This window comes from Saimiri boliviensis, chromosome 2, assembly GCF_048565385.1.
Source record: "Saimiri boliviensis isolate mSaiBol1 chromosome 2, mSaiBol1.pri, whole genome shotgun sequence".
Classification (NCBI taxonomy): domain Eukaryota; kingdom Metazoa; phylum Chordata; class Mammalia; order Primates; family Cebidae; genus Saimiri; species Saimiri boliviensis.
In genome coordinates this window covers 154,453,802-154,479,093 of record NC_133450.1, presented here as the reverse complement: position 1 = coordinate 154,479,093, position 25,292 = coordinate 154,453,802, and the positions used below count along the sequence as shown (strand labels likewise).

The 25,292-nt window shown below is 40.5% G+C and overlaps 1 protein-coding gene across 4 annotated transcripts in view; it reads right to left on the bottom strand.

Moving 5' to 3' along the window:
- DOCK8 (dedicator of cytokinesis 8) overlaps positions 1-25,292 on the bottom strand; it is a 243,967-nt gene that overhangs the window by 133,904 nt on the left and 84,771 nt on the right. For all 4 annotated transcript variants that reach the window (XM_039461451.2, XM_039461450.2, XM_039461452.2 and 1 more), the window contains 5 exons: positions 20,602-20,725; positions 15,640-15,852; positions 10,709-10,794; positions 4,258-4,324; positions 2,547-2,696 (listed from right to left, as the gene is read on the bottom strand). In XM_039461451.2, the coding sequence (XP_039317385.1) occupies positions 2,547-2,696; positions 4,258-4,324; positions 10,709-10,794; positions 15,640-15,852; positions 20,602-20,725 (640 nt within the window). The remainder of the gene's footprint in view (positions 1-2,546; positions 2,697-4,257; positions 4,325-10,708; positions 10,795-15,639; positions 15,853-20,601; positions 20,726-25,292) is intronic.

Here is a 25,292-nt window from a genome sequence, read left to right as displayed (position 1 = left end):
ATTGGAAGCTAATTTTTCTACGACATGAATTCATTAAAAATGTGGTCTTTAGGATAAATTTTAAACAGAGATTAAGAACTTCTTAGAAGCAAGGCAGGAAAATGCCACAGCTTCATGCACTAGTAGTGTGTATCATGGAACACACAGTAAGCAGGAGAAGTTAAGATTTGACCAGACCAGCAGATACTACTCCCCTAGCTGCAGTGGGCAAGGGGAACTCCAGGTATGAGAAGGAGCTGCAGGCTGACATGAGAACCTACTGTCTGGTCCTTCATGACGTATGTGAAAGTGTGTAATGAAATGCATGACTCCTCATAACCACGGGAAGTAGGGCAAAGAAGCCTCTCAGAATAACCAAAAACTTTTCTTCAGGGAAGAGGCTACTTTCTGCTGTATTCGGATAGGGTAGGGTTAACACTTGGCATATCTATTTTTAAACAATTTTTGAAAAGTTTCCAATTCACTCCCATTTTCACTCTTTTTTCCTTGATTGTAAAACAAATCCTTTTTAATTTCACAAAATCTTGAACTAAACCTTTAAGCTGAAATAATCCCTTAAAGCAATATTATATGCAACACCTGAACTAGGTGACGCTACCTAAAATACAGTAAAGGCCCTGATGTTTGGCTTGGGAATATAAACAAAAAAGAAAGAAGCCCCTCTCATCAAAGAATGTTTGCCTGGGTGTGCTAAATAGTATAACACCATTTACTATGTAGTTAAAGAAAAAGAAGCAACAGAGATGGCACTGAGGTAAAGAAAAACAAATAGAAAGCAAACCAGGGACCATCTTGCTGAGTAGACTTCAATTTCTTAAGTCTATCCGAATACTTTGGTATGTTTGTTACGTCAAATGACACATTTATACATTTGAAAATTTTGGAACATATTTAGTAAGTGATAGCAACCAATGGATAACCACCGTTATTTGGCAGAATATGATGGATTAATCAAGAGGAAGTCATCCACTGGGAAACAAAGTTTGAGATAAATTTGGCTCTACAGAACCAGTGTTGGCTTTTTCAGTTTCCTAGGCTGACAGAGAATTGTGAACTTACCTACAGGGATGCCATAGTGGGCTTTAAGCTAATTTTCCTGTATGTCCAAATAACATTGAAACAAAGAGGAGACAGATTAAAGTTTGACAACAATAGGAGTGTCTTTTCAGCAATATAATTTTAACTACACATTTTATGAACTAAGTTCCCCTCAAGCTACAGTAATCTCATATAGTCTTTGTTAAATGGTGTCAAAGAAGCAAGAATGAAAAGACATTTGCCATCTGTGAGGTGACCGCAAAGCTACCTGAATTATTTGGCATCCATACACTACTACTATGAGATCATGGGGAGGTCACTGAGACTACAGACATAAAACGCTATACCAACCAGTCTTCCAGACCTAGGAGGCTGGGTCCCTGTGAAATCAGACACCTTGTGGTGTTTTCTTTTGTTTTACAATTTTGGCATAAAATGTCAATAAGACAGCCAGGTGCAGTGGCTCACGCCTGTAATCCCACCACTTTGGGAGGCCAAGGAGGGCAAATCACCTGAGGTCAGGAGTTCAAGACCAGCCTGACCAATATGGTGAAACCCCATCTCTACTAAAAATACAAAAAGTAGCCTTGTGTGGGATAGTGCATGCCTGTAGTCCCAGATACTTGGGAGGATGCGGCAGGAGAATCATTTGAACCCGGGAGGTGGAGGTTGCAATGAGCTGAGATGGTGCCACTGTACTCCAGCCTAGGTGGCGAGAGTGAAACTCTGTCTCCAAGAAAAAAAAAAAAAAACAAGACCAATTATCTGGCCTAAGGTAGGTAAAATACCTGGTGTTTGTTAACTTCTAACCAGTCATTTTGGTGTATAGAGAAAGAATCTGGTTTTCTTACAACAGCAAAGACCATAGTCTAGAATGAAAGGCTTTTCTACTTATAATTGCCCCATAGATTTCAACTTTCATTAGAGACAGTCTGTGACATGGTTTTAAAAAAAAAAAAGGAGGGTGAAATTTGAAAACCATAGCCCACACTTCAAATCGTAAGAGCCTGGACTTGGGAACACTTAACTATGCATGTCTAGAGCAACATGAACATAGTTAGGAAACTCTAGCACAGAGATTTTGTTCCTTTCTCCACAGCAGCCTCTCTGTACCAGGTCACTGAGGGAACTCTCCTTAGGAGGAAGGGTGCCCAGGTGTGCCAAGCTTCATTCTGTAGTCAGGACTATCCACTGACATCAGTGTGATTACCTCCACTTCACAGATAGGGAACTCAATCTCAAAAAGACCAGGACATTGTCAATGCCATTTAGTTACTAGTCTGTAAAGGCAAGACTCAAACTTAGGTCTTTATGACTCCAAAACCTAGTCTTTCTAGTATCTGAAACGGTTTACTTAGAAGGGAAAAGGGGTAAGTTGAGAAGGAAACAAAGCGAATCTCAGAGGATATGTGGACACGTTTTGAGGTTTCGTGCGCCTCAAACATGAGCTGGGAATAATGCAGTAAATGAAAACATCAGACTGGACAAATCAGATTGTGCTGAACTACCTTGACTACCAGGTAGATGTCTGAGGATGGGTAGGTGACCGAGAAAACTGCAGATCTTGCCTGACTTGATGCAGCCACCGAAGGTGTGTGAGCTCGCAGAAATCCTTTAAACTGGTCAGAGTTCAGGTCACAGTGAAAATTTTCTGAGATCTGTAAATGAGCAACAAAGTGAAATGTAAGTTAGATCTATTGTATTCACGGTTTAAACACGTTAAAAAGGAGTAAAAACAGCACAGGTAAATATTGCTGAAGGAATACGTGTAATAATCATAGATGTGGTTTAGGAAGGTGGTTACTAGATACATCTGATGAGTGTTTTGTCACAATGTCTAGGTATTTTGGTGTCATTTGAGAGATATTCCTAGAAACATTTAAATGTTTATCAAGCCACCAGTACTTCCTGAGTATCAGTGAAGTGCTAGTTACTTCAATACAGAAGAGCAGGACCTCTACCCTCTAGTTCACAATCAAGAACGAGGGAAGGACCAGGGGTGGTATTTCACACCTGTAATCCCAGCACTTTGAGAGGCCCAAGGCGGGCACATCACTTGAGCTCATGAGTTTGAGGCCAGACTGGCCAACATGGTGAAATCCTGCCTCTATAAAAAATACAAAAACTAGCCAGCATGGTGACACATGCCTGTGGTTCCCGCTACTTGGGAGGCTGAAGTGGAAGGATTGCTTAAACCTGGGAGGTGGAGGTTGCAGTAAGCCAAGATCACCCCAGTGCATGCCAGCTTGGGCAACAGAGTGAGACCCTGGCTCAAAAAAATAAATAAAAAAAAGTGATGGAAAAGGCAAACATGTAAATAACTACAGTAAAAGCAAAATACAAGTCACCACATGGATACAAAGAAGCACCATGGCAGTTCCAGAGAGTGACGGGCCTTTTGCAGCTGGGTGACAAGGACAACTTTTCATGGAAGCAGTACTGAAGATGGGCCTTAGAAGATTCTGATAGGCAGGGGTGGAGGGTGACGATGTACCACGGAGAGGGTATAGCACAGAGGCTTGAACGCTTTGGGGAAGCTTAGTTAACAGACAGTGGTCCAGCTTGACTCTGCATAGACTATGGATGGAAAGAAAGTAGAAGAAGGCCATCACGAAGAAAGCCCAGCATGGAAGCTGGAGTTTGCTCTTAATATTGTAGGCAGTGATTCTTAGTGAAGATTCTGAGAAAGCGCATAATGGGAGCAGTACTCCTGGCTCTCTTAGTGTAATATTACTTAAGCATGCACAGAGAAGTCTTGGTCACTGTTTTCATTAAAAACACATTACAGTTGGTGATGTCTTTGCTCTGTGACAAACTGAGACCTTTTTCATGTCGGATGCTCTTCAGTCATGATAAGCCTATTTCACATGAGAACTCTCAAACTGAGGAAGTTTTACATTCACATCCCAGCTTGTTAAAAATGTATTTAAATGGGTTTGTTTTCTATATAACCCCATGTGCGGACTATTTCATTCTTTCTCTATTCCAGCCAGGTCAGCACCTCCAGGAGCCTTTCCCTAAAAATTCCTTCAAAGATCATAAATTATGTTCTCAGAACACTGCTTGAAAAATCGCAAAGGCAACAGAACTGGACCCATCAAAGATCATTTGCTTTGAAATCTGATAGGTTCTTGCTGCAAAGAAGATTTAGAAACATACACCCAAAGAATCATGAACAACATATGTGCCTTGCAGATGGATTTTTCTTTGCTTTCTTACCTTTTTCCTTTCTTTAACATCGTAGAGGGCAATGCTGGCAAACAGAGGCTCAATTTCGATCTCGAACCTATCATAGAAAGAGAGGAAAATCTATGTGGCTTCAACTTAGATAATTTTGAATTTCCTGAAAATGCCTGGATAGATAAACTGGTTAAAAATGTGAGCAGTTTCCAGAAATATTTGGAAAACTCCAAGTATATGAGAATCACACTGGGATATCAATGGAGAAATATGGGAGGTTTGTGAAATATTCCTAATCATTTGAGATCATAGTGGACATTACAAAAGCATGCTGGATATTTTTGGGATGCCTCCCAAAAACTGTTTATTGGTAGCATTGCAAGAGAAAGTGGGCTGAACGGATCTTTAGTCTGATCCTTCTTTTGATCATTGTAACGACTGTGTTTTCCGAGGGCAGACTTTCTGTCTGAGGTAATGGACTTGTTCATATTTTACATTTTATTGTTAGGATAGTATCTGCTTTCACAATGGCAAAGATATGGAACCAACCTAATTGCCCATCAACCACTGAGTGAACAAAGAAAATGTGGTATATAAACGGTAAGGAATACTACTTAGCCATAAAAAGGAGTGAAATAATGTCTTTTTCAGGATCTTAGGTGGAGCTGGGTGGAACTCTGCTTCTGCATGCTCATAGCTTAGTTCCCACTAACTGCAGCATTTGGTTTTCCTGAGTTACTTCGCTTAGCAACTGTGTAAGTGTATGTAGCACATTTTGCTTTGGCCTCATATTTGCATCTATTCGTGGACACTTGAGTAACTTCCACCTTTTGGCTATTGTGAAAAGTGCTGCTTTTTTTTTTTTTTTTTTTTTTTTTTTTTTTATGAGACGGAGTCTTGCTCTTGTTGCCCAGGCTGGAGTGCAGTGGCGTAATCTCGGCTTACTGCAACCACTGCCTCCCATGTTCAAGCAATTCTCCTGCCTCAGCCTCCCATGTAGTTACTTAGGAGGTAACTCGGGAATGAAAAACCAAGTGCCATATGTTAGTGGGAACTAAGCTATGAGTACGCAAAGGCAAACAGAGTAGTATAATAGACCTTGGAGACTCAGAATGGGGAGAATAGAGGGTGATGAGGGATAAACAGTGACATATTGGGTACAATGTACACTACTTGGGTGATGGATGCACTAAAATCTCAGACTTCACCACTATACATTCATCCATGTAACCAAAAAGCACTTGTACCCTAAAGCCATTGAAACAACAATAAAAAAATGTTAAAGAATAAGCTCTGTATTATTCAATTCTAAGGAAGGGGACTTTGCAGATGGCAACAAAAGAAAAGTTCGATTGCTTTTCCTTAGACAGATAGTGTAACAATCAGAACACTAGGTTTTGATGGGGATGAATGTCTGGCCCTTCCTAACTCCATTACAGGGGAGTTGCTGAGTTGAGGTCAGGGAGCAGACTGAGCACAGCAGATAAACACTGAGGTACCTGGGCCCCGTGAGAGCTAGAAAGAGGAGCCCTCGTATTGACCCTAATTGCCAATTTCCCTTGAAATAGTGAATCCCAAAGCATAATCCTGCTGCATTATCCACCTTCAGTATCCTGGCGGACATTGTAGGTGCACAGGGACACTGATGAATGTCTTCCAAGTTTCTCAGTCTGACGTCCCACGGCCTTGGATGTTACCTGCTGAGAGCACCAGGAAAAGGGTCCCAGCGCACCATCAATCAGACGTCATGTCAGTAAAGCTATGTTGTGTCTCCAGCTACGTGCAAGAGGGTGTCCTTATCAATGGATAGCTTTGTCTCAAAAGAGGACTTTTTAGAAGAATGTTTGGACAGAGTATGAACATGGACAAAAGGGTTATTTGCTAAAATGGCACCTTTGGAAATGAGGCAATATGGAATCACGGCAGACGCTCAGGGTGCCCAGGCAGAGACCTGGACTCTGTTATTCTTTGACCCCCTGCGAATTCTGAGCTCCTAATCAGGTTACCTACCTGTCTGAATTCCATTCATTTATCTGAAAAATAAGGAAAGGATGCTTGCTTTTCTATCTTCCAGGCTGTTGTGAGCATCAGGTAAGATGATGTGGGTGAATGTACCTTAAAAACAATGCTGAGTAGCAGCACTCTTCACAATAGCCAATAGGTGGAAGTCACCAAGTGTCCATGGACAGATATACACACGAGGCCAAAGCAAAATGTGCTATGCACATACAATGGAATATTATTTAGCCATAAAAAGGAGGGAGATTCTGATACATGCTATAATATAGATGAACCTGAGGACACGATGGTAAGTCAAAGAAGCCAGTCACAAAAAGACAGTTACTTTACGATTCCCCTTATATGAAGCACGTAAAGTAGTCAAATTCATAGAGGCAGAAAGTAGAATGGTAGTTGCCAGGTACTGGGGAGCAGGGAGCATAAGGAGTTATTGTTTAATGCGTACAGAGTTTCAGTTTGGGAAGAGAAAAATTCCTGGAGGTGGATGGCGGTGATGGTTGTAGAACAATGTGAATGTACTCACCACTGAACCGTACCTTAAAAATGGTTAAGATGGTAGATTTTATGTGATGTACATTTTACCACCTGAAAGCCCACTGCTGAGGATTTCTATGATTATTATTTCTATTATTGGGTAATTGCATATTAACGGGGGAATTTCTTTTCTTTTCTTTTTTTTTTGGTGAGATGGAGTTTCACTTTTGTCACCCAGGAAGGAGTACAATGGTGTAATCTCTGCTCACTGCAACCTCTGCCACTGGGGTTCAAGCAGTTCTCCTGCCTTAGCCTCCCCAAAAGCTGGGATTATAGGCACACGCCACCACACCTGGCTAATTTTTGTATTTTTAATAGAGATGGGGTCTCATCATGTTGTCCAGGCTGGTCTTGAACTCCTGACCTCAGGTGATTCACTTGCCTTGGCCTCCCAAAGTACTGGGATTACAGGTGTGAGCCACCACACCAGGCCAATTTGGGGCTTTCTTGCACCCAGGCTCACCAGCTGTTGCCTACAATGGCCAATCTATATTTGTGTCCTCCCTACTACACAAAGGGCCTAAATATTGCTGGGATATACTTAGGTAGGTACTGAGTGGTAAGTCCTCTGTGGTTCAGAGAAAGGAAAAGAGAACTGACATTTATTACAGACTTAAAATTGTGCTGTAAAAAGTGCTTTCCACAAATCAGCCTCTTTACATAACTACAGTGTAATGCAGATATTATCTGCATTTAACACCCTAGGACACCAGCGTGTCCAGGAATTAAGGAACTTGCCAAAGTCCACCAAGTTAGGAGCGGGCACAGTCAGGCTTTGAGCCCAGCTATCTCTGATCACAGAACCTGGGCTTTTTCTATGAGCGTTTGTTCTTCAAGCGTAGTTCCCCAAAACTAGCATTCTGAAGCAGAAGAAGTTTGCCAGCCTACAGGTTTCTTGATCCACCTGAGACCTACTCAACCAGAATCTCTTCAGGAAGATTGTTATGGGAGGTCCTCTAATATCTGCATTTAAAATAAACTCCCTTGGTAAACTTTCTGTACACTAAAGTTTCACCATCAAGAAGACTCCTAAGAGCTGAGGTTACTTTTTATAAGATGGTATTAAATCTTAAAAATCTTTCTCCATTTAAAATACAAAACAGAAAAATACTGTGCTATCATTCTCTTTTTTTTTTTCTGCTACAAACACAGAAATGGCAGGAGCTTAATTCTTTCTGTATCTTTGAGGGTTTATATATTTCTGAAAACCAATAGAGACAGTTACAGATGTCCATGACTTTAAACAAATTCCTCAGCTGCTAAAATCTGTAGTTTTTTGGTTTTTTTAATTTTTAAAGATGGGGTTTCACCATGTTGGTCAGGTTGGTCTTGAACTCCTGACCTCAGGTGATCTGCCCACCTTGGCCTCCAAAGTGCTTGGATTACAGGCGTGAGCCACCACGCCCGGCCAAATCTGTAGTTTTATAAATAGAATTGTGCATATCCATGTCAATGGGAAAACATCTGCCATTAATATTGCCCTTATATTTTTAGTATTCACACTGTCACCTTCCAGGCTTACCTATACGAATTTGTTTCTTTTCTTTGTCTAGTTTACCCTAAATGGTTATTCCTGGGGCTATCTCTTTGGTCCATCTTTTCTCTTGCGGGTATAGGTTAGCATGGATACTATTTAAAACACTTGAGCTGGCCAAGTGCACCTGGTGAATATGTCAGTTCGACTTCATTTCTGCTTTGGCACTTGGGGGGATATCACTAGAAACTGCACTTGACAATTTTCATTAAGAGATATTCAAATGACTCCTTTTTTTTTTTAATTTTAGAGACAGGGTCTCACTCTGTCACTCAGGCTGGAGTACAGTGGCATGATAATAGCTCACTGCAGCCTTGAACTCCTGGCCTCAAGCGATCCTCCCACCTCAGCCTCCCATTATAGCTAGGACTAAAGGTGCATCACCACATCTGTGAATTTTTGTAGACAGGGTTCTGGCTATATGGTCCAGGCTGGTCTCAAACTCCCAGCCTCAAGTGATCCTCCCGCCTTGGCCTCCCAAAGTGTTGGGATTACAGGTGTGAGTCACTGCAGTTGGCCTCCATCAACTTAAAAAAATAAATAAATAATGCACATCTTCTTAGTAGCCATGTTTTCCCACCTGTGAGAACAGCTGCCTCTATTCATTGGAGAGGGCTAGAAAGCCTGGCAATGAGCACCATAGGGGAGAATTTCTGCCATATCAAATGACATAGTCACTGCATCTAAAAGTAGCCTGATGATGCATCCCGTGGGAGGGGTGGTGGGTGCCTCAGACAATAGAGAAGGCTTCCTAAACAGTGCAGAGGGGAACAGTCACTTCCACTCGGTCCTCCTGCCGACCAGACAGGCAAGGAAGCTCCCACTTCCAGGTTGGCTTGCAAAGGGCTATAGCTAGCTTTTCTGTGCCTTACTTGACACTCAGCTGGTTAATGGGCTGCTCATTTCTCTATACAAAAGGCCCTGAAGCCCTTCTGGTAGAAGTGGCCAGGGGGAGGAGACTATAACATCAAGAGACCACCCATCACTGTGCGGGCAGACTTGCTGGCTTGTATTCTGAGGCAGAAGAACTTGCGAGAGGCTGTGTGTTAGAATCACAGAGTTTGTGGTAGGCAGGAACTTAGAGACCATAAGGTCTATCAACTTCATTTATAGGTAAGAACTCAAAATCCCAGGGAAGTTCCCAGGGTTGAAACCCAGCCTTACATCCAGAATCCACATGCCTTCTCACTGCAAACCAGGGGCTGCTGAAGGGACCCTTGAATTGACTTGGAGAGATGGGAGACCCTTCTAATACTATGTAAAGAAATGTTACGCTTCTGTAGTTTTGCTTAGGTAGACTATGTACAACTTTAAAGTTTTCATCTGTGGATTTGAAGAGGACAAACTAATTCTTGAAAGTAGCAGTCTGCAGAGGGGAAGAGAGACGGAAGCACTCTGGGAGGACACGAGACAATCTATTGCAGTGCGAGAAGAAAATACTAGAATTTATTTAGATTTATCTAGTTCGTCCTTTAAAATTTCTCAATTATGTATTTTATAATGTAGATATTTTAATGTGAAAGTACAAAATTAATATATGTATATAGAGGACTTTTTTTTTTACTGTCAAAGCATACAATCAAAACATATCAATATAACTGCTTTAAAGTAGATGTGCAAATAATTGGCCCACAATCTGAAACCAGATTGTAGCTGTGTTTTGTTTTCATTGTATGATGTTTATAAAGGTAACGAGAAAATACTTAGAGAGTCAGTATATGATGCAGAAAAATCTGGGTTTCCAGCTTCTCTTGAAAAAAATAAACAGTTTACAAAAATGGGCCTGTTTATTCAGATGGCAAGAATTGGCTGCTGCTAGTAGTGAGTGCCCCCTTAACAAGGTTTACTACAGTCCCCACCACTAAGACCGAGTTCTAGTTGCATTTATCATGGTGTTTCAACAGTGGCATACTGGTAAATGTTTAATAAATAATCTCTGATTGCTGAGGGTGTTGCACTTTTGTAGCATTGGCTGATTTCTACATTGTAAATACTTTTACTATGGCCAATTTAAAGTTACCAATGTGACTTCCCCGAACACAGGGTTAGGAAGAGATGTGCACTGTCAGCTGTCATGAGTTAGTCGAGTTGACTCCAGCACACCACTGATGTGCTATTTTTCTTAACATAGGTCATTTCACTCAATTACCTTACATGTCTAACTTTAGTAGACACTTGTGTTTGCTTTCTGTATTGTAGAAGAATGACTGTCAAAAGGTTGGTAGAAAAAAAAAATCCAGGAATAGACTCAAATGGTGCCCTTTCTATGACTCCACAGCTGCCCAGTGCTAAACGTATTTTGGGAGCTCCTCTCTGATTCAAGCTCTGATGATAAAGACAACGTTCGTATCTAAAAGGCAAGATCAATCTCAAAGTAGTGGTAGTGTGTTGGTTGATACTTACTTTAAGGTCAGCAACTTGACCAATATTCTGTTGCCCAGATGTTCCTTGGGACATTCTGGTACCGGACGTATTTCCACAGCATCCTCCTATTATTAATCACATCATAAGGAAATCATTAGTAAATTCTGTGAGGAGTACCAGTTAGAGTTAACCCAGGGAAGGGAAGGCAGCCTTCCATGGCTCAAGTTCACTCATATTTGCTTTATTTCTAACACTCTGCCTCTTATAAGAAAGTTTGTCTTCCAATCCCAAACCTTCAAAGCCAGGATTTACAGCAAACATTTTCCCCTTTTAGAAACCAAGCATTTAAGACAAAGAGACTGAAGGAGGAAGGAAGGAAATGTGAACATGGATATGGCGTAGTAACATCCACCAGATGGCATTGCAAAATCTCATACCTATTGTTGATGTTTTTGTGTGTTTTTTGCCCGCTCTAATTACACATTCAGGATATTTCTCCTGTCAAGGGCTTTACTAGTAAGTATGTGACTTTCAGATTTGAAAGCTGAGTCAGAATGGTTCACTTAAGGCTGTAAACCATCGATCCTATAACACAGAGTCATTTTCTTAGTTCTGTTTTCTTAAACAGGTGATAGAGATTGGGGTTGAACTGACAAGTTCTAAACAGGCTTATGCTATTAGAACCTGCTGAAGTGCTAGGTATACGAACCTTAGTAATGACAAATTAAGAGCTCTACTTAATTTGACAGCTCTACTGGGGGTCTACTTGTTTATTTCACCTCACAGAACCTAAAGACTTAAAGACAATGTCAAGTCCCTATTGTAACTTTAACACCTGCATCTGAACTATCATTCTGTCTTAAGTATATTCATGTATGCAAAAATAAGCAGTGCAAATCCTTGAAAACAGTAATTCTCACTCTTGTAGTATGCGTTCCAAACACTGGTGAGTGCTCTGCTCATTGAAAGGGTCCAAAGAACAGGGTCATGTCTCACTGTCTTTTCCTGGGAGATTTCCACTGAATACCCCATGGCAAGCCTAACATTCTTCCAAATAGCAGCAAAGTCATCTTCCTGGTAAGTATGTACCCACTTTGGTGGAATGATCCATGTGGTAAGCTCATATTACTCCAGCCTCTCCCTGTGGCCCCCATTCCTTGTGGTTACAGTTGGCCATGCTGCTGGGTGGAATGGCTGAGTTTATTTCAGAGGAAGACACTGTTCTGGTGCCCGCCCCAAGCTAGACTCCCTCGGAGCAGTTTGGAACTTTTAGGATGATTGGAACAGACATATCTAAAGGGAGGATCTCCCTAATTGGAAAACAACCTGAAGGTACAGACACTCATGGATTTCTAGGACTGCCTTTGGTCTAGATTCTAATTTTTGAAATCCTTTTAAAAAAGATTTTCATTTGGAAAATTTTAAACATATGCAGAAGTAGAGAGAGTGATGCAATGAACCACTATTCACCCATCACCTGGCTTCAACAAGTTCAACTCATGGGCGTTCTGGTTTCATCTATTCGCCCACTTACTACCTTTCTCTCTCAATACTGGGTTGTTTAGAAGCAACTTCCCAGAGACCATATAAATACAGTAATACTTCAGTACATATCTTTAAAAGATAAAGACTTTAAAAAACATATAGCAATACCATTATTATGCCTAAAAATTAATAACAATTTCTTATTGGCACTAAATAATTTTTGTCAGTTTCAAATTTCCCTGTCTCAATTTGTTTTTACTGTTATTTTGTTAAATCAAGATCCAAGCAAAGCCCACGTACGGCATTTGGATGATGTATTTCCTATGTCTCTTCTAATCTATATAAATTTCTTCAGTCTTTACACCTCACTGAAATGGGAACTAATTCCCAAGAAGGCGCAAAGTGGAAATGGGAAACGTTACTGGATACCTTTTGTTTTCATCATCCTAAAGACACATAAATGATGGGAATGGAAGATATAATGAGAGAGAAAGAGACAGTACGAGAGAGATGATATTTTTTCAGTTACTGTCCCAGCAGATCTGGGGGTCAACTCCACACTTGCCTACCTGTGATTTCCTTAGGTGAGCCAAGTAGTACTCACCCCACCTTTTTTTCTGAGTTGGTTTTAGTTGGGTTCTGTCACTTGTAACCAAGAGCCTCAGCAAACTTTTCCATGATTTAAAGTATTAGTGGAATCTTTCTCAGTGATCGACATAGAATGCCTTTTGTAGAATGAGAATGAATTAGGGAAACAACTTGCCCTGTGGAACCTTGGTAATTAAGTCCAACTTTTGCTTCTCCTGTAGACTCAGCCATAACCTGGATATACTAGTTTACCTCTCTTCTAAGTTTCCTTACAGGGAAATCAAGTAAGGATAATATTTAAAAATCTGATTGTATCATTTAAAAAACCAGTATTTGTAATCATTTCAGAGTAGGTAGAAATTTACCTTTCATCCATAGAACTTTCTTAGGAGAAAGTACAAATTATAAGTACAAGCTTTAAAATATTAAAGGGCTGGTATAGAGGCTCTCAAGCATTTTAGACATCCCAATTTAAAAATAACTGGTACACTAAATTACAAAGCACTTCTCTCTACTCAATAAAAGCGGGCCCCATTAGGCCTGCTGCTAGATTATAACTTTCAGTCCCAACAGAGTGTCTGCACTGTTTCAAAGATCATAAAACAAAGTTCCTCTAAAACCAGGCTATGTTTCATTCTTTCAATCAATTCAGATGGGACATTCTCCCATCTGGTACCACCGGAGAGACACTGACAAGCAAATGTCTCACTGGACATATTCTCTGCATCCTTTAATTGTTCTCTCTCTTCCGGCATCCATTTTGGGTCCCTCTATTACATGCTGGCATCTCCATCAAAGAACTGAGAGGAAGGGGGACGAAAGTAAAGGCCAACTCAGTCTGATTTCATGTATCTTGACAAACCTGGTAAAAAGTCTTAATGTTGTGGATGGAAACTGAAAAGTTACATGATATTTAAAAATATCATCTTTGGATTTCAGTTATGTGTGCTAACACGCCAGGTAGTCATAGGTATGTAGATACATAAACAAGCAAACATGAATTTTGGAGTTAATGGGTCAGGGCCCCATTTTATAATTTATCTGTTGAATCTTGAAAAAGCTCTTTAACCTAATTCTTGCTTTCTAATAATAGAGGTGATGATATTGCTCACATTATTCATACTTTATTAATTTAGTTTTTAATTGACAAATAGTAATTGTGTACATTTATGGGGTACAGTGTAACGTTTTGATCAGTGTATACATTGTACAAAGTTTAAATAAAGTAATGTTTTGATCTATGTATACATTGTAAAAAGATTAAATCAAGCTAATTAATATATCTATCACCTCATCAACTTATCTTTTGTGTGTGTGATAAGAACATTAAAAATCTTTTTTGAAAGCGGTTTTGAAATACACAACACATTATTATTAACTCTGGTCACTATACAGTGCAATAGGTCACTAAAACATATTCCTCCAGTCTGAGATTTTGTAGACTTTGATCAACATCTTCTCCTTCTCTCCACTGCCCCTGGTAACCACTTCTCTACTCTGTTTCTATGAAATCTACTTTTTAAAAAAGATTCCATATATAAGTGAGATGATTTATTTTTATAATGTGCCTCATTCAGAAGAGCATTTGAAGCTGCTGATGAAAACTGCAAATCAAATAAAAATAGATGAGGAAACCAAGGTGCTTGGGATAAGAAAGGAAAAGAAAGCTGGAATATATAAATTCAGGACTCCAATCAGTAAGCTGCCCCATTTGGTGAAGGTGGACAGAAATTTGCTCTAAGTGAAGAATTTAAGATAGTTAGTTACAAAATGAGCACAATCTCTAAGTGTTTATATTATCTCAGCAGAAGTACCCTTCTTCTTTGTCCGAAGACTTGATTTGCCCTTTAGATCCTCAAAGAGGAAGGTGCTAGATGGTGAGTAGGTCAATGTCAACAACACTATTTCCATGTGGAGGTGATAAGCTATCTCATGACTGCTGTTTCCTTTATTGTCCTCCTTGCTGACAGTGGAGTTCAAGGAAGGGCTTAGGTAACACAATCCGGAAGGGTGGGGGTATCAGGCTCTCTGATGGTCTCGCTTATTCCAAGGATCGAATTTCAATTATTTAGAGGCATGGATGGATAGAGTATCTTTTATGCAAAGTTTCCCCAAATCTTGTCTCTTGCAACTGAACCTTTAATAAAATTTGGACAGCAGAGATATAGCGGTAATCTGTTCTGGCAAGACCCGGAAGTGTAGATAACCTCACATGCAGAGGGGAAAACTGAGTGCCTCCCATAAAGTATGAGGAGTTCAAACAGACACAAGGCTTAAACAAGGGTCATTTCTCATTTCATCCAAAGTGCCCCAGGCAGTGATCACAGGCAAAGTCTACATTATCCTATTGTTGTGGGTCAGTGCCAACGAAGAAGTAAACAATCAAGATCCCCACGTCCTACAGGTTGGGAACATGGGCTGTGATCATCTTAGCCTGAAATGTTTTCAAAGCAGGTCTCTCTGGTTGCTCATAGAGACCATTAAAAGAAAGTAACAAACCATTCAACAGCATAAAAGTTAAAGTAATATATGTCTCAATGGATTTGTGGCCACACATACCATCAAATAATAGAATGGTTTGATTTGCTGGGTATGATTACTACATGTAGACCCTTGAAATGTTTGGGGATTCAATGAGGTGCTCTCAGTGAATATATTGTGTAAAGCGCTATGACAATTCCAGTAGTTACTATTATCAGAATCCCATCTGTATGATAATCAATATTGGTTCTGCTATGGCACCTGGGCTTGCCTGAGTGAAAAGCACGGCCCCAGAAATCACACACATGAGCCCTGGTATCACGGGCTGCTATACAGTGGTAATGAACACCACGATCATCCACGTGACTCTCAGAGACTTCACTGAGATTCTCCAGTATGCAGACAGTGGTACCCACCTCATCCACTGATGGGTAAAGGGCAAAGAGCTCGGCCTGCCGATTGGTCCTCCGGGCCTCCTCGTTCTGCTTTTCAAAGTCCTCAGCACTTACTTGCTGCAGGAGGTTTTCTAGCCGCTGGTCAGGCTGCAGGCTGCGTAGGTCAAAGTCACAGGCAGTGAGGGGGCCTTTCCCAGACACGTCGCACAGCACGTTTAAGTGGCGGGGGCCTGTCTGTGAGAGAAAACAGTGGGTCTTTGTGAGAGAGACAGCGAGTCTAAAAAGAGAATGAAAGAATCTGGGAGGTCTCAAGACTGCTCCAATTTGGGACTACAGAATCTCAGGCAGTCCTCAAGTTTTCTGAAGAAACTGCGGGTTTTACAAGAATGGCATCTTAGCTTCCTGGCTGGACTACTCTAAAATTAAATGTCTTCTTCTCACTTGGAAACAGGTAGTTACTCATCATATGCAGACAAACCAGTCCTGAGGAAAGGACTAAAAACAGCACTATGTTCCTATCAGTGGTCAGCTTGTTCTTTCCTGGGGCTGAGGGCCAAGCCTCTTAATGAACCATGCTCATGTCTCACACTAGAGCAAAACAGAGCTGGAAGAGGGTGTAATAAAAAGGAGACTGGGCCAGGAGCAGTGGCTTATACCTGTAATCCTAGTACTTTGGGTGGACAAGGTAGGAGGATTACTTGAGGTCAGGAGTTCAAGACTAGCCTGGGCAACACAATGAGACTCTCTCACTAAGAGAAAAAAAGCAAAACTTAGCCAGGTATGGTGACATACACCCATAGTCTTAGCTACTTGGAAGGCTTAGGTAGGAAGACTGCTTGAGCCCAGTCTAGGATGTCAAGGGTGCAGTGAGGTTTGATTACTTTTTTTTTTTTTTTGAGACAGAGTCTTGCTGCAACACCCAGGCTTGAGTACAGTGGCGCCATCTCAGCTCACTACAACCTCCGGCTCTGGGGTTCAAGCGAGTCTCCTGCCTCAGCCTCCCAAATAGCTGGGACTACAGGGGCCTGCCACCACATCTGGCTAATTTTTGTCTTTTTAGTAGAGATGGGGTTTCACCATATTGGCTAGGTTGGTCTCAAACTCCTGGCCTCAGGTAATCTGCCTGCCTCAGCCTCCCAAAGTGCTGGGATTACAGGCGTGAGCCATTGCGCCCAGCCACATTTAAGTCTTCAATCCATTTTGGTGGCTACATAATAAGATCACAGGTGACCGCCTATCACTCTCTGCCATATTGTTTTGATAGAAGCAAGTCCCAGGTCCCACTCGGTTGGGGATGAACATCACAAAGGTGTGAATGTCACAGGTCCAGATGATGGGGCAGCCACAGAATCTGTCTGCCATGCTAATTTTCTGATAATTTAAAGTGCACATCTAGCTTCTGTAATAATGCACTATTTTAAAAATATTGGGCTCATGCTTGAAATCCAGCACTTTGGGAGGCCGAGGTGGGTGGATCACCTGAGGTCAGGGGTTCGAGACCAGCCTGGACAACATGGGGAAACCCCATCTCTACTGAAAATACAAAAATAATTAGCCAGGCATGATGGTGGCTGATGCCTGTAATCCCAGCTACTTGGGAGGCTGAGGAAGGAGAATTGCTTGAATCCGGGAGGTGGAGGTTGCAGTGACCCAAGGTCATGCCACTACACTCCAGCCTGGGCAACAAGAGTGAAACTCTACCTCAAAAAGAAAAAAATTAATAGACCCATAATAGTTGTACCTATTATGGGGTATAATATTTTGATACCTGTGTACAATGTGCAATTATCCAATCAGGGTAATGAGCATATCCATCACCTCAAACAATGATCATATCTTTGTGTTAGGATCATTCAAAATCCTTTCTTCTAGTTATTTGGAAATACAGAATAAATTATTATTAACTCTAGTCACCTTATAGTACTATGGAACACTAGAACTTATTCCTCCTATCTAGCTATAATTTTGTAAACATTAACCAACCTCTCTATTCTCTTCTCCATCCACCCTTCTCAGCCTCTAGTTACCATTATTCTACTCTTTACTTTTATGAGATCAACTTATTTATCTTCCACATATAAGTGAGATCATACAGTACTTGTCTTACTGTGCTTGGCTTATTTCACTTAACATTGTCCAGGCTCATCCACTCATCCATGCTGATGCAAAGAACAGGATTTCATTTTTTATGGCTGAATAGTATTGTATTTTGTGTGTGTGTGTGTGTGTGTGTGCATATATATATATATATATATATATATATAAAACATTTATAGATAACATTTTCTTTATCCAGTCTTCTGTTGATGGATACTTAGGTTGAGTCCATGTCTTGGCTACTATGAATAGTGCTGCAATAAACATAGGGGTGCAGATGACTCTTTGATATAGTGATATCCTTTCCTCTGGATCATATGGTCAACTTGGCTCTTAAACTGAGATAGTGACTTGAGTGCTCTGTTAGTATGCTGTAGGAAAGTGTGTGCTTTGTGCGTATACTGGTCTTCACCTATTGTCTCTGGGCTCCAAATTCACCCTTTTATGTTTTGTTCTTTGATACTGGGTCAGCAAATTATATTTCTGGTTTCTTGTCCCTTTAGGTTCTCAATAGGGGGCGCTACAGGGTTACTGGATGGCTTGAGGAGGGCAAAGGTCCTGGCTCCTTCCTGTTGCTGGTCCTCTCACCTTCCTAGTGACAGTTGGTTCTAGCCTTCAGGTTCTTTTGGCACGTCCAGAATCACCCTTATCTTACTTGAAGGTACCAGGACCAGCTGGGCAATTCCTCCTCCTGTGAGGAACAAGTCCAGATTCCACGAGGTCTTTCCCTCTGAGATCCTGAGATAACACCACTGCCTGGGTGGCACCTTCTTCTCAGAGATTTCAGTCCTGGCACCCGGGCCCTTCTTCTGAGCTCCTACATTCTGACAACTCCAAACTCTTCCTCTAGACTCGTGGTCCTCAAATTGTGGTCCTGGGACCAGCAGCATCAGCATCGCTTGGGAAATGCTGATTAGAAGGTATGAGGTTCACCCTCCAGACCTACTGAATCAGAAATTCCAGCAGACAGGGCCCAGCAACCCATGTTTGAACAAACCCTCTGGGGGATTCAGATGACGCTGAAGTGGAGAACCACTGCTGTATACCCCAGCCCTAGAGTGGCGTGCTGTTTTCTATAATGATGATTTTAGTATAGCCTCAAATTGTCCCTTTTGGTTCTCTTAGACCTCTAAAACCTGCTTAATCAATTCCCTGTGTTAAATTTCTTCTGTTGAAATACCTACTGTAGCTTCTGTCTAATAAGAGAAACAATTTAGTTGGTCATCACGTAGGGTGAAGATGGAATTTAGTCAAAATTACTGATTTTTAAAAATCCCTTAAATCTCCCATAGAGCAGAGCATCCAGGTATTCTATCCCTTAGTAAGCTTGTCATATTTAGTGCTGGCAATGATGGCTGATTCCACTGTGGAGCTCCAAGTAAGTAGTTGGCTTGGCCTTAGGGGGACCACCTTGTCTGAAAAATAAGTATGATTTTAAAACCTTTAATCATTTCCAGCATGGTGAGATTCCTGTACTATGAAGACGCGTGGAAGCTGAAAACTGTATTAGTTTACGTGAAGTTCTGTGCAAACTTGACATTGCAGTACAGCCATCACCAGCATCCATCTCCATAATGCTATTCCTCTTAGAAAGCTGAAACTCTCCCCATTAAACAATAACTTCCCATTCCTCTCTCCCCCAGCCCCTGGCAACCACATTTTCTTTATCTGTTCATTACGATGGACCCTTGGGCTGCTTCTACCTTTTGGCTACTATGAATAATGCTTCTGTGAACGCATGTGTATGGAGCTTAACTATTGGAAACTTGGAATTTATTTGGCTATTGTTCTTTGGCTGTTTTATACAAAGGAAGGATTTCATTCTTTCTGTCTTCTATTTGTTAGAGTGTTTGCTGGGGTTCTTCACATGACCCCAGACATTTAAAAAATTAGTTGCAGAATAGTGTTAAAAGTTCATTTCACGGCCAGGCGTGGTGGCTCACACCTGTAATCCTAGCACTTTGGGAGGCTGAGACAGGCAGGTCACGAGGTCAGGAAATTGAGACCATCCTGGCTAACATGGTAAAACCCCTTCTCTACTAAAAATGCAAAAAATTAGCCAGGCGTGGTGGCACATGCCTGTAGTCCCAGCTACTTGGGAAGCTGAAGCATGAGAATCACTTGAACCTGGGAGGCAGAGGTTGCAGTGAGCTGAGATGGTACCACTCCAGCCTGGTGACAGAGAGAGACTCTGTCTTAAAAAAAAAAAAAAAAAAAAAAAAAAAAAAAAAGTTAGTTTCACAATATGAATTTTAAACTGTAATCAGTTTATAAGAATCATGACAACAGTAACAGTGCCAGCATTTACTAGGCACTAAGTATATGTAGTTTGGCATTATTCTAATTCTTTATGCATATTAATTCATTTAATACTCAAACAACCTCATGAGTTAGTATTATCATCCTTGTTTCCCAGGGCAGGAAAATGTGCCCAATAAGTTTAATGGTCCTGCCTGAAGATAGAGTTAGTACATGGTAGAATCATTAGGAGAATGCAGGGGATCTGGCCACAGTGTGGAGCTTTTAATTACTCTGTAGTTTGCTTTTAATTACTCTGTAGTTTGCGCCACTACTCTGTGGTGCTTAGGGGCACCGCAGTCTCTGCAGAAATTGTTCTAGGGATGGGCCCAAGATGTCTCTGTCCCCTATTTAGAGCTTTTCCACTTTCTTCTGTTTTAATCATTGGGTTTCTGGGTTTTCATTTGAACACCAATTTCTGTGGCAACAAACAAGTTTGGGGAAAAAAAATCACTGACTTAGATGGTAAAGTTCTTCCTACTCAAACCTTCTGTGAGTCCACCCTTTATTCTAGTTTGTAAAATTGACAGCATGCCCTGGGCCAAGGAGTCCAGTAACCTGGTAACCATGTTTGTTGATAGGAAATACCTGAGCATCGGGTTCACTGCACTCCAAGCTTTCCGACTCAAACGTCTGCTTCGGAAGCGTCTTGTGAAAATCTTTTCGAGATCCAGTCTTTTTAAAGCCACATATTTCTGGACTTCCTTGATTTCTTTTATGGTTGGTATTTAATTTGGAGAAAGAAAGAGAGGCAAACCATTAGATTAAAAATAAAAATAATGGCTTAAATTGTAGGCATGGTGCTGAGAGAGCTTTCGAAGAGGGAACCCATTGTAATTCCTCACTTTAATTATGCACCAGGCCTAATACAAGGCTCTGTTGTAATGAGATACAAACTCACCCCCTGGCTGGCTCATTATTAAAGGGAGGCATGGCCTGGGAAAATGCCACTTTAGAGGTGCGGTCATTTCAGCTGTGGGGCATTTGGCTCCAAGCTGGAGCTAAACCATGACCCTAGTGTTAAGTGGCTGGAATAAATCTAGCAATGTGCAGAAGCAGCAAACAGAAATCGTTTGAAGATAAAAATAGAGAAAACCATTTAATCTTCACATCAATGTTCTTAATAATGAATAAAGCAGGCGGGACATGGTTAAGAAAAAATAAAAATAAATTATTTATCTTCGCAAACGTCCTCAATCTCCACTTTATGAACTTTGCTAAAATTGTGTTGAAAATGTGTAGCTATGGAAAGAGTTTAAAATAGAATGTCTAGCCCTGTCACTGAAGAAATGAGGCCATCAGAAGAAAGGTAAAACATATAAGTTGTCAAGTGATGACTAGAGAAACCAACATGTCTATTTCCCACTTTTATGACTCAAACACATCTTTGGAAAACATGCTGCGAAGTCAAGTGCACAAACACGCACCATTTTAATTTCTGTTGAGGATACAGGATATTTTATCTTTTATTTTTTTCCCACTTTTATTTTAGGTTAGGGGGGTGCAAATTCATTATGTGGGTAAACTGCTTGTCACTGAGGTTTGATGTATGAATGATGTTGATGTCACCCACGTAGTGAGCATAGTACCCAAAGGGCAGTTTTTCAACTCACACCTGCTCCCATCCTCCCTTTTCTAGTAGTCCCAGCGTCTATGGTGTTATCTTTATGTCCACATTTACCCATTGTTTAGCTCCCGCTTATCAATAAAAACACGTAGTATTTGGTTTTCTGTTCCTGTGTTAATTCACTTAGGATAATGGCCTCCTGCTGCATATATGTTGCTGCAAAAAAGAATCATTTTGTTCTTTTTTATGGCTGTGTAGTACTCCGTGGTGTATATGTACCCCATTTTTCTTTATCTAGTCCACTGATCAAGATGGGCATCTAGGCGGAGTCTATGTCTTTGCTATTGTGAATTGTGCTGTGATGAACATACGGGTGTATGTGTCTTTTTTGTAGAATAATTTATTTTCCTCTGGTTTAGACCGGGTAGTCAGATAGCTGGGTTGAATGGCAGTTCTGCTTTAAGTTCTTTCAGAAATCTTGACACTGCATTTCATGGTGACTGAACGAATTTCCATGTTAGTTTTTTTTTTTTTTTTTAAAGACAGGGTCTCATTCTGCTACCCAGGATGGAGTGCGGTGGTGTGATTATAGCTCACTGCGGCCTTGAACTCCTGGGCTCAAGCAATCTTCACACCTCAGGCTCTCAGTAGGTGGGACTATAGGTTCATGCCACCGTGCCCAGCTAATTTTTTTTTCCCATTTATTTTGATTTTTTGTAGAGACACTGTCTTCCTCCATTGCACAAGCTCGTCTCAACATGCTGGCTTCAAATAATCCACCTGCCTCAGCCTCCCCAAATGCTGGAATTATAAGTGTAAGCTACTATGCCCAGCCTAGTTTTCGACTTCAGTAATAACCATTCTTACTGGTGTGAGTTGGTATTGCATTGTGGTTTTGATGTGTATTTATCTAATCATTAGTGATGTTGAGCATTTTTTCATATATTTGTTGGTCACATGTATGTCTTCTTTTGAGAAGCATCTGTTCACGTCCTTTGCCCATTTTTAAATGGGTTTATTTGTTTTTGCTTGAATTGTTCTAGTTCCTTATAGATTCTGGATATTAGACATTTTTCAGATGTATAGTTTGTGAATATTTTCTCCTATTCAGTAGGCTGTCAGTTTACTCTGTTGATAGTTTCTTCTGCTGTGCAGAAGCTCTGTAGTTTCTTTAGGTCCCACTTGTCAATTTTTATTTTTGTTACAATTGCTTATGGGGACTTACTCATAAATTCTTAGCCAAGGGCACTGTCCAGAATAGTATTTCCTAGTATTTTTCTCTAGGATTTTTATAGTTTTAGGTCTTACATTTAAGTCCTTCATCTGTCTTGAGTTAATGTTTGTATATGATAAAAGGGAGGGGTCCAGTATCAATCTTCTATCCATAACTAGCCAGTCATCCAGCACCATTTACTGAATAGGGAGACCTTTTCTCATGGTTTGTTATTGTCAGCGTCATCAAAGATCAGACGGGTGTAGGTATGCAGGTTCATTTCTCGTTCTGTATCTTGTTCTATTGGTCTATGTGTCTGTTTCTGTACCCGGACTATACCGTGTTGGTTATTGTAGCCTCGCAGTGTAGCATGAAGTCAGACAGTGTGAGGTCACTGGCTTTGTTCTTTTTGCTTAGGATTTTTTTGGCTACTTAGGTTTTTTGGTTCCACGTGAATTTTAGAATAGTTTTTTTCTAATGCTGTGAAAAAAATGATGTTGGTAGTTATATAGGAATAGCAGTGAATCTATAAATCTCTTTGGGCCCTATGGCCATTTTAATAATATCGATTCTTCCTATCTATGAGCATGGAAGATTTGTCCATTTGTTTGTGTCATCTATGATCTCTTTCAGCGTGTTTCATAATTCTCATTGTAGACATCTTTCACCTCCTTGATTAGCTGTATTCCTAGGTATTTTATTCTATTTGTGGCTATTATAAATGGAATTGCATTCTTGATTTGTCTCTCAACTTAGACATTACTGGTGTGTGGAAATGCTACTAAATTTTGTACATTGATTTTGTATCCTGAAACTTTACTGAGGTTGCTTATCAGCTCTAGGAGCCTTTTAGCAGGGTCTGTGGTGTTTTCTGGGTACATATTGCCTGCACTATGACAGAGCTAGTTTGACTTCCTCTCTTCCTATTGGGACGTCTTTTATTTTCTTTTCTTGCCTGATTTCTCTGGCTAGCACTTCCAGTACTATGTTGACAGGAGTGGTGGGAGTAGGCATTCTTGTTTTGTTCCAGTTCCGAAGAGAAATGCTTCCAGATTTTGCCCATTTTTAAATAGGGTTGTTGGCTGTGGATAGATGGATAATAGACGGCTTATTATTTTGAGGTACATTTCTTCAATGCCTAATTTGTTGAGAGTTTTTAATATGAAGAGATGTTGAATTGTATCAAAAGCCTTTTCTATGTCTATTGAGATTATCCTGTGGTTTTTAATTGTTTATGTGATGAATCACATTTATTGATTTGTATATGGTGAACCAACCTTGCATCCCAGGAATAAAGCCTACTTGATTGTGATGAATTAACTTTTCAATGTGGTGCTGGATTTGGTTTGCCAGTATTTTGCTGAGGATTTTTATGTTGATGTTCATCAGGGATATTGGCCTGAAGTTTTCTTCTCTGCTGTGTCTCTGTGAGGTTTTGGTATCGGAATGATACTGGCTTTGTAGAGTGAGTTAGGGAGTAGTCCCTCCTCCTTGAACTTTTAAAATCATTTCAGTAGAGTTGGTACTAGCTCTTCTTTGTATGTCTGGTATAATTTGGCTGTGAATCCATCTGATCAAGGAATTTTTTGGGTAGATCTTGTATTACTGATTCAATATCAGAACTCATTATTGGTAGGTTCAAGATTTCAGTTTCTTCCTGCTTTAATCTCGGGGCTTGTGTGTTTCCAGGAGTCTATTCATTTCTTCTAGGTTTTCTAGTTTGTGTGCATAGAGGTATTTATAACAGTCTCTGAGGATTTTTTTAATATTTCTGATGCATCAGTTATAGTATCATTTTTGTCATGCCTGATTATGCTTATTTGGATTTTCTCTCTCATTTTCTTTATTAATCTAGCGAATGGTTTAACCAACCTTGTTTAGTCTTTTGAATAACAAACTTTTGGTTTCATTGATCTTTTGTATGGATTTCATGTCTCTTTCAGTTCTGATTTTATTTCTTTTCTTCTCCTGGCTTTGGGGTTGATTTGCTCTTGTTCTTCTAGTTTCTCTAGGTCACACGCCATTTCGTTTGATTTCCTGCACTAATAGAAAAACCACCAAGCAGGTAAAGGGACATGAGGTGAGATTAGAAGGTATTAGGCAGATCAAATGCCAGCTAGATAAAGTAAGAAATTAAAAGCGCTACTAGCAATTATGCAAATACAGAGTTTATAACTCTGGCACAGAGAGGAGATATTCGACCAATTTTAGTTGACTGAACTAATTAAAGAATAAGATATCCCAGTGACGTCTGTAGGAAGAACTGGACACTCTCCCTGGATTTTATTGTGTTCTAAAAACAAACAGTTCATTTTGAGCCAAAAAAGAAGAAAGAAGAAGAAAGAAGGAAGAAGAAAGAAGAAAGAAGAAAGAAGGAAGAAGGAAAAAGGGAGGAGGAGGAGGAGGAAGAGGAGGAGGAGGAAGAGGAGGAGGAGGAAGAGGAGGAGGAGGAGGAGGAGGAGGAGGGGAGAAGGAGGAAGAGGAGGAGGAGGAGGACGA